Source organism: Atta cephalotes (assembly GCF_000143395.1).
Source record: "Atta cephalotes unplaced genomic scaffold scaffold00010, whole genome shotgun sequence".
Lineage (NCBI taxonomy): Eukaryota > Metazoa > Arthropoda > Insecta > Hymenoptera > Formicidae > Atta > Atta cephalotes.
The window spans coordinates 5,601,857-5,612,377 of record NW_012130074.1 but is presented as its reverse complement, the minus strand read 5'-3'; the positions used below and the strand labels follow the sequence as shown (position 1 = coordinate 5,612,377).

General features: G+C 30.7%; 1 protein-coding gene across 1 annotated transcript; it reads left to right on the top strand.

The window, feature by feature from the left end:
- The first annotated feature begins 3,387 nt into the window (after positions 1 to 3,387).
- LOC105627783 (ATP-dependent RNA helicase DDX54) lies at positions 3,388 to 7,841 on the top strand. The gene is made up of 12 exons (XM_012209062.1): positions 3,388 to 3,397; positions 4,263 to 4,468; positions 4,567 to 4,943; positions 5,016 to 5,331; positions 5,482 to 5,692; positions 5,785 to 6,011; positions 6,098 to 6,292; positions 6,364 to 6,505; positions 6,595 to 6,787; positions 7,041 to 7,179; positions 7,254 to 7,407; positions 7,599 to 7,841. The coding sequence occupies exons 2-12, from the start codon at positions 4,274 to 4,276 to the stop codon at positions 7,775 to 7,777; spliced, it is 2,328 nt and encodes a 775-aa protein (XP_012064452.1). The 5' UTR covers positions 3,388 to 3,397; positions 4,263 to 4,273; the 3' UTR covers positions 7,778 to 7,841.
- The last annotated feature ends 2,680 nt before the right edge of the window (positions 7,842 to 10,521 follow it).

The window sequence follows — 10,521 nt, the reverse complement described above, 5'->3', positions numbered from 1 at the left end:
ATATAATTATATATAATTGTATTATATTTATATAATTACGTATAATTGTATATAAAATATATATTATATAAAATTGTATATAAAATATGTTAATTTTTTATATAATTTTATATAATTATATATGAAATTTTTTCAGGAATATAAACATAATAGCCTCAAGCATATCAAGACGCTAATCAAGTTGACAAATAATATAAATCCAATATATATATATATATTATATATATATAAATCCAAGATTAAATATGTATCATAATTGTTTATAGCTAATCCATTTTATAGTAACGAATTTATAAAACATTATATTTATTTCTAATATGATAGATCTGCTACATTTTTCACAGATTCGTTACCTGATAAAATCTTTGTCACCGACTGATACGCAGCAGTGGAGTTATCAGCTACATGGTTAGTTCTGTAATATAAACATAAGATCCAAATTAAAATAACGTTCAAAATAATTAATAATTCAAAAAATAATTTTTATGCACATTGAATTTTTCAACTATATATCCATTAAAAAATAATTATACAAAATTGTCTCCAGAATAAATTTCCATAATATTTTAGATTAATTTTTTTCTTCAATTATTATTTTTAATCATCGAAATAAAACAATCTAATGGAAGAAATGATTAATTTTTTATGCATAAGTAAGTAATAAGCTTGCTTACCACAAAGTTGCTCCATCAAAACCCATTGTTTTTCCTAAGCCTCCTCCTCCTCCTCCTCAAAGAATTGTCAAGCCTTCTTGTCTCTCTTTTCTTCCCATTGCTTACTTTGTGACATGTAGACAGTACCTAGTTAGTACCTAGTAGAAACAAATCATTTGTTAAAATTAAGTGCAGTTGCAATAATTACTAAAGATGCGTCTGTTTTGTATTTACAATACTTGCAATCATTTGTCCTGTTTAATAAACAACGAGAATGAACTGATACTTACAACGTATGAGCGTAAAAGCGAAACGCACTCTAAATATTATGCGACCATGTCATATTTTGTTCGTATTATCGGTATTAATTATACGTGATACCTAATTCATAATTGCGACAGCAAAAAAAAAAGAACGCAGAAAAAATTTGTCATGTTTGATATTTGCAATATTTTACAAATAAAATTTGAATATTGGAATGTACCTAAAATAGCGAAAAATTTCTGGACAGCTGACTTTACGCATCAAAGACGAAATGCTATTCGACCGCACGAATATTGTTAAATACGTGTTCGAACGAATTATCAATATAAAATTAATATAAATTTGCTTACCAAATTTAATAAGTCACGCGACGTCACTAATTTGAAGCCGACCATCTCGTATTCACCGCATTCTGCAAATAAACATAAATGCAATTATTGTGTCGAAGTGATTTCTCTCGCATGATCAATTTCATATGCCAAGAGCAAGAAGGACGGCGGTGTGCGCGTCCTTCTCTTATAACTTATAACTAAATGAATAATGAATCTGTAATTGTGCGAACACCAAGTGTTGCAATAAAGTGTTGCAACAAATACAGGTTTAATATAAGTTTCAATTATCATTTGATCGATGCCAATCTCGTCTCTTAATTATATTTGCACTTCATTTATAGATTGAGATGTGTAAATGAATCGTAGTTGTAATTAGACGAGATAACTTTGTTTTTGCGTTAACTGCGCGTACCAAACTCGAATGACGCGGCGTAGTGCACTTCTCACTCTTGGCGTCGCATTGAATTTTCCGATATATCTGATGCTCGAGATATAGAAATAACAATCATAAAGGGCAATCGTATATTACAATATAGAAATAACAATTATAAAGGGCATCGTATATTACAATATACGTTCGTCTTTTATTATTTCTGTATTGCAGATTGATATTCGAAAATCTCATTGTCAATTATATACTTTCGGCAATTTTGCGAAATACGCTTTCGAGCAGATTATTAATATGCGATTACTGAATCTATACTCAGTAGTTAAATATCGCGTATAAAAATATACATTCAAGTTATACATTCAGGTATTATATAGGTTTTAATTACCATATTCGATCGCGCGTTTTCACTCGTCTGAGAGCCAGTTCGTTCCGCTGTGTCCTATCCGCCGCATTTTGCGAATGAAATGTGAATGCAATCGAAATGGGGAAGCGACATCGTTTTCCGTATGCGGTCAACTTCACGCGTAAAAAGCGACGCGAGACGCGACATGACGTCACGTCTTGATTTTCGATCGAACGAGTATACGAGAAATATACTTTCGACCAAATAATCAGTATACTATATTAGAATCTGCAATGCGTGATATTTATACTATTACGGGAAGTAAAGGCAAAGTTAATTATTGATTACCTTAATAAAGAAATCCAACGATGAACGATCCTTGCTATTTCTCGTCGTTTTATAATCAGCAGAGATTAGAATATGAAGAAAAACTCACAATCGATTCGGAGACAGGGCTGCGAACTTTTTCAACGTTAAAATGATAGGACATACCCTGTCTCCTGCTCGAGTCGCAAAAGCGTGAAATTGAGAATTACACGGTATTTATATGAGCCAAACGGCGAACCCCACCACTCGCATGCCAGCCAATGAGCGCGATGCCTTACTGCGGATTGAGTCGCGCTAGCTTCCGAATATAATATATAAACGCTACGCGCAAAAATCTTCAGTCTTTTTCAGAATTTAGGACAGTGCGTTTTATAAGGATAGAAAAACCTATACGCATTTGGCAAGCGCTTTTATGATGTAACGTATATTTAGTACACAGTTCTGCATTACATATACTGTAGAATTTCAAACATAAAATTCTTTTATGTTTGAAATATGTTAAATACGAACTAGAAATTATATTTTTTCCAAAAATTAAAAACCAATTAGAGTAAATAAATGAAGGCTATTGAAAAAATTATATGAAAGAAAAATCGAACTTATAAAATAATAAGCAATTATAAATTGTGAATCATTTAAACATCGCGCAATAGAAATACACTTATTACTTAAAGTTCTATAATATAATTTTAAATCAAAATATTAATATAGCAATACTACTCCACTGAATTTTATTTTATTGTTAGGTATTAAATATATTATGATAATAATCATTACGCTCACTTGTGTATGAAATGACATTAGATTTTTTGTATATGCGGCATTGGAAAATAAACTTAACGAAATTATATCGACGGCAGAAAGAAACCTGAGAAAGAACATATTGTTGTATAGTTAATGTCCACTTCTTTAGAGGCGGTAGTGCGCGGCAGCATTTTGCAGTTACAGATTTTAAGCCATCATGTCCTCTCTCAGGTTTTTCTCTAGTGAAGCATCATTCCATTTATTTTTAAGGTTATGTGAGATTACAGCTCTGTTCCATGTGACATTTGATGAATTTGGATTTATAACAATCGAGATTTTAAAAGTAAGATTATACATAATTTTTAAAAATATTCACAGCATATAATGTTATAAGAGTATTGATTAATTTTAAAAAATTAAAAAATATTTATAATATTATTATATTTATATTAAGATACATAATATTTATATAGATTTAATAAAATATGTTAAATTGGTACAATATATATATTATTTATGTCGTGATTGTGGCACAGAAAGAATTATGGCTGCTCTCTGTGCCTAGAGCTGGGCATGTATTTGAAATACTTTTATTTGAAAAACAGTATTTGTAAGACAATTATGTTTTGTTTTTCAGCAGAGCACATATATATTTTGTATTTCATGGGAGTACATAATAGTATTTTGTATTTTAAAACTTTCAATTGTTTGATTTTAAATACAAAATATACATATAATACTTTTATGTGCTCTGCCGAAATACAAAATACACTTGTATTGTAAAATAAGTAAAATGAAAGTATTTAAAATATATACCCAATTCTAAATCTACTCCAAAGATCTGAGTTCATATCGATTCAGAACATACATCTGATATATAAATATATATGATTTTATTTGATGATTATTTCGCGCATGGAGAGTGATAAATCATAAAGAGTATCTGATTTTTATCTCTTTACAAAATTTAAGAGATGAAATTTGAATATTATAATAGTACTGTTGTTTAATACAAAAACTATTTATCATTCCATCTATCTTTGTCATATATATCTTCTAATAAACTGTTTGAAACTTGTATTAAAAAATTAGGTCCTTTACAGATAAATATGAAAGAGCTCACTGTAACAAGAAACGACAAACTTGAGAGAGATATTATATATAATATAGCATTTTATTCATTATATTAATAAAATTGTGTTTTGCAGTCTACAGCAAGATGAAGGACGATGATCTTATTGGATTTGCTGATCCGAATACAGTCAGTGATAATGATGAAGATAATGAAATCGCTAGTATTAAAAAGAAGATTTCCAAGAAATCTGGAGGGTTTCAATCCATGGCTCTTAGTTTTGCAATACTGAAAGGGATCCTCAAACGTGGATACAAAATACCCACACCTATACAGAGAAAGGTTATTAAAAAAATATGTATATTAATAAGCAAATGTAGTTTACATTTTGATTACAACTTTTTTAAATCTTGATTAACATTAAAATTTATTCTTGGTAGACTATACCATTGGCTCTCGAGGGAAGAGATGTAGTAGCAATGGCTAGGACAGGTAGTGGAAAGACTGCTTGCTTTTTAATTCCTCTGTTCGAAAAACTCAAGGCGAGGCAAGCAAAAACGGGTGCACGTGCATTGATACTTTCGCCTACACGTGAACTGGCATTGCAGACATTAAAGTTTATAAAGGAGTTAGGTAGATTTACAGGATTAAAATCAGCAGTGATACTGGGAGGTGACAGTATGGATAATCAGTTTAGTGCAATTCATGGAAATCCTGACATCATTGTAGCTACTCCAGGTAGATTTCTGCATATATGTGTGGAGATGGATCTGCAGTTGAAAAATATTGAATACATTGTTTTTGACGAGGCTGATAGGTAATAGTTTCTTCTTTCTCATGTTGTAATTTTTAATATTTGCATTTGTATAAAGTGATAATTGTATTGCAGATTATTTGAAATGGGTTTCGGGGAACAGATAGAAGAAATTGTAAATAGATTACCAGAATCACGCCAGACACTATTGTTTTCTGCTACTTTGCCTAAGATTCTAGTAGATTTTGCAAAAGCTGGTCTAAATGATCCAGTTTTACTTCGTTTGGATGTTGAGAGTAAGCTGCCTGAAGGATTGACATTATCTTTTATTACATGTCGCCCTGAAGAGAAATTAGCTGTACTTCTAAGCTTACTAAAAAGAATTATTAAGCCTGAGTCGCAAACAATTATATTTGCGGAAACTATGCATCATGTAGAATATATTCATCAAGTAATCATTACCATACATACTCGCCTTTTAAATATATAAATGATCTATATATATAAATACTTTATCTATATATATAAATACAATATATATAAAAAATCTGTATATATAAATACTTTGGCAATTGAATAATAGCTTATAAAATTTTTGTAGATATTAGATAAAACAGGTATATCTAACACTTTCATTTATTCAAATCTGGATCCTTCTGCGCGTAAAATAAACGCAGCTAAATTTCAAATCGGTAAAGTGAGAGTTCTTATAGTAACAGATGTTGCCGCTAGAGGAATAGATATACCACATCTCGATTGTGTAATTAATTTTAATTTTCCTGCAAAATCTAAACTCTTCGTACACAGAGTAGGTATGTTCTTTCGTAACTATTTCTTAATTATTTCTTAATTATTATTAAAACACGAAGGCACTTTTGACTAATTATAAACATTTACTCTGCAGGGCGATGTGCTCGAGCTGGACGTGTTGGAATGGCATATAATATTGTGAGCTCGGATGAATATCCTTATCTCTTAGATTTGCATCTCTTTCTTGGTCGACCTTTAACAATAGTGCCAACTACAGAAACCGATGAAAGTATGGAATATGCTGTAGGAAAATTGCCACAAGCTATGGTAGAAGAAGAATTAGCTGAATTAATAAATTGGCACAATACTTCTACTGATCTGGTAGCATATTAAGCATATTTACGTTGATAAATAAATTAGTATAATTTCAATCTTTTTTGTTGCATTTAATGAATGTGTATCTTCAGATAAATATGCGAAAAGTATGCAACAATGCCTATCAGCAATACGTTAGATCGCGACCAAATGCTTCGGCAGAAAGTGTCAAAAGAATTAAGGAGCTTCGCATAAATGAAGCCGGAATTTTACCCCAGTATACTGATGCTTCTCACATTGATACAGCGGATATAATATCCAGAATGAAAAAGTATAGACCGCAGGGAGTGAGTATATAACGTCTTATATACATAATAAAATATTATGCTTCAATTTTAATATCTAAATTTTTTAACAGACGATATTTGAAATTGGTACAAAGACAAATTCAACTGATTATCAAGTAATGAAAACGAAACGAATGTTTCACAAGGAAAATATTCTTAATTTCCGTAAAAAGATGGAAGAACATAAAATCGATAAAATCAATATGGCATCAGGTAAATGTTATGATAGCAGTATATACTTGAATACTGTATATATAATAACCACACATATATGACAAGATTAATCTTTTCAATTTTTGTAGAATTATCTCAAAAGATCAATTTACCATCCAGCAACACGGAAGAAATTAATGCTGCATTCAAGACGGTGGTAGTGCCAAAGAAAAGAACTAGTGACGATTTATACAAACTTTCAAAGAAGAAAAAACGTTTAACAAAACGGGATGAAGAATATTACATACCTTATTCTGCACCAGATAAACATACAGAGGATGGGTAAGAATTGCGAAAAAAAATAATATTTCAATTTTCATAACTTTTTTTATTTACAAAAAAATTAAAATTATTATATATATATATATATATATAAAATTAAATTAAATATATTATTATAAATATATTATTATAAATATATATTTTAATTTATTAAAAAATATATTAATAATTTTAATTCTTTTTAAATATACAATTTAAAAAATATCTTTAATTTTCTATTATTATTTATATTCTACGTTTATTTGGCTTACAGTTTAGCAGTTAACACGTTTGCCACTGAAACCGATAAGGCGCAAATGGATTTAACAGCAGATAATGAAGATAGTCAACATCTTCAAACGCAATTGAAAAAGTGGGATAGGAAAAGGAAGAAGATGGTCACCGTCGAGAGGGTATATACATTAACTTATACATCGTCTCTATTTATAAAACATGAATATACATATGTTCTACATTGTATCAACAGGACCCGAAGGCGAAAAAAATACGCACTGAATCGGGAGTATGGATACCTGCTACATATAAAACAAATCGTTATAATGTGTGGAAGGAGAAGAGTAAAATCGATGAAAACGATAGTGCAGATGATAGCGAGGAAGAACCTTTACAATCGAAAAATTGTGAGTTAACATGATCGCATTAATTGTAAAAATATATTAAATTTAAATCTAATTAATCTAAACAACATACATATATTTAATTGATAAATCTCAAAATATTTCTTTTATTATAAATTTTTCTTTCCGTGCATTCAATTTATTCTAAATATCGCTCATTAAAATAATTGACATACTTTATTTACTTGTTTCAGTACGAACTACTGCAAATACGCATTGGGCGCGGCACAATCAGAAGCTTAAAGACAAGATTAAAATAAAGAACGAGCTGAAGCGACCCGAACAAGTCTTGAAAGCACGCAAACTTCTGGAGAAAAAACGCCAAAAAAATGGCAGAAAAAGAAATAAAGGTCAAAAGAATCGGAAACATTAAGACAAGGAAACATTAAGACATTTTCAATGTTCAAAGTATATTATAATACAGTCTATTTTATGCATTGGTTTCTCTCGGTTAATTACCACTTCTCCTCTTGCGCTATTCCCATTATTCATATTTACTATGTAATCAACACGACACGCTAGAATGGAGAAACGAGTGAAAGCCAGAAGATATTACACATAGTAGAAATAGCAATTATAATTAGAAGTATACTTTATATCAAAGTTATATAATTTTAAACAATGATCTATCTTTACAGTTAAAAATATATAATTGCAATATATAATTTGATAATTTGATGATTTGAGGTATAATAGTTTTTAGAACGCGCGTGATAAATTTTAATATATATAATAAAGCATGACATAACACCTATTATGTATGACACAAATACGACGCATCAGCTAAAAATAATCACAAACGGTTCGATAATATCTCTCGAGAGCACAGTGACCTTATAAGCAGGTGTTGTGCGATTTAGGATGTTTGGCCTTGTATCATCATCGTCATAACAACATAGCGATTGGATTGCACAATTGTGGGGCCTCCCGTAAAGCAACGTATTACGAAGACTTTGCTAGACGTTTTTTTGCCTTCACGCGAAGCCTTAAGAAATTTCCGCATCATCGAGGGAATCCACCCGCAACTTCCCACTCTATGAGGAAAGGAAAAAAAAACCTGGATTGATGTGATCGTAAATTTTGTTGAGAGTTAAATTAACCGTCGGAGAAAATTTACCTCTGAGTTTTACGAGAATCACGGGACGACCATATGACGAGGCAGAAGATCTGCATGAGAGCGTTGGTTGCTTTCCACTTGAAAGTATCTTAGAAAAATTTTCAGTGTGTTAAATATGACATATCAAATTGTAAAAATATTCGTATCGCGTAAAATGTAGAATGGAGTAACAATGCACAGCAATGTAGTTATATTGTCATTGTACCAGTAATATATTAATAATAATAAGTTGTCGCGACATTATATCTTCCTGATTATCTGAAATGTTGTTTTATCACGTCAATTTTTCTATCGCATTCGTCAATGTTTTTTTCGATAATTAAAGATATCGATAAACACAGAATACTTCCAGTATAAAGAGGCACGGCTATCTCTTCGTGGAGATTATATATAGTAAAAAAAAAGAAAGTAATTAAAATATCGATCTCTGATGGCTAGTCTCATTGACTATTATTAACAATTTATTAGCGCGTATGGTTGATCGGCTTTCGTATCTGTGTCATAGGCAAGCTCTTCTCCCTTTTTTTGCCTCGTTTGTGATCTAGAAAACAACATGATAAGTATACGACGCGCATCGTAATTAGTTGGATTGCAAGCTGGAGCGTAACCAGATCTGAAGGAGACTTGAGTTGCTTCGATTTCAAATTCTCTTGAGAGAGAATCCAACAGCGATCTTTTTTTCTTTCTCGATGGTGGATAATATGTACATATATTTGTGCTCATACATATTTCGGCTGCGTTCCCATTTCGAGCACCTATCATGGAACAAGTCGGAATAGATTCCGATCGGAATTATTCAATTATTCTCTCGATTTCTATTGTGTTTTCTAAGGAAAACGGAATAATTTCGATCGAAATTCATTACGACATGTTCCATAATAGATACTCAGGTCGGAATTCATAATCGCAAATAATTTTTAATTTTTGATTGAGAACATAATCAATTACAGATTCATAATATTTTGCTTTTCACAGACTTCTGTTTTACAAATCTCTGTGTTTGAAAAATTTGTTATTATTAAACGCGATTCATTCTCTAATCTTAATTAATAACTTAAATAATTATATATTAGCTTATAAAATCAAATAAGGTTTTGATAATTAATGTCCGATTTTTTAATATTTCGTTTAACATTAAATATAATAATTATTTTTAAAATATCTATCCTACTTAATAATTTATTATGGATAATGATGTACGTAATAAATGATTGAAGATATATATATAAAAAAAGGTGCTATTAAATGCTCATAAAATGCTCCACGTACTATATACAGAGCTTATCGAAATAAATAATGATTATTAAAATCTACAATTTTATCAATCTGAAATTATCAAAATAACAAATATTTCCTAAATCGTTTCACGAATTAAAGAATATTTGAGGATTATTATCTTTATAAAAATTGACGAAGTATTAAAGATTTATGAAACTATGATTATTCATCAAATAATAATCGACTATGAATACAGGCCTTTAAAATCATTTTTCATCCTTATATTGTCAAATATTAAACAAAAACAAATGATGTTCGATTATAAAAGTAAACCGCAGTCTACTTTTCACCGCCTAAATACCGTAAGTTGTTACTTTATCAGAGAAAAGAACATTAGAGAAGAAGAACGCAGCTCGGATGTGCTCGCGTCTTTTCATTTAATAGCCAGTAATCATAATATACCAAGAACGTTTCTCTCTTTTCTCTCGCTCCATCTTCCCTTAATCATTCTCTCGTCTTGTTTTTTCCTCTTTTTCTTCCTCTCTCTTCTCACCCGCGATGTAACAATCTCACGGTTTTTAGACGTGTCTAGCTCTATTTGTCCATTCGTCTCATTCGAGCGCGGCATTCGGAGCTCGACCTTCCCCTACTCGAAGGCTTTTTAGCTCGTAGAGAATGAGGGGAACATCTGTCGCAACAACGCGACCAGCAGCCGACCCTCCGGTCCAAAATAGCGATTATTATGATAGAGAGCATCTGTAGCGTGCGCGGAGACGTGGAGA

Excerpts from the sequence above, each read along its gene's own strand:
- LOC105627783 (XM_012209062.1), top strand. The coding sequence starts at position 4,274 with ATGAAGGACGATGATCTTATTGGATTTGCTGATCCGAATACAGTCAGT. Across the intron at positions 6,506-6,594 it reads TAAAATCAATATGGCATCAG|AATTATCTCAAAAGATCAAT; the intron begins GTAAATGTTATG and ends CAATTTTTGTAG. Across the intron at positions 7,408-7,598 it reads ACCTTTACAATCGAAAAATT|TACGAACTACTGCAAATACG; the intron begins GTGAGTTAACAT and ends TACTTGTTTCAG.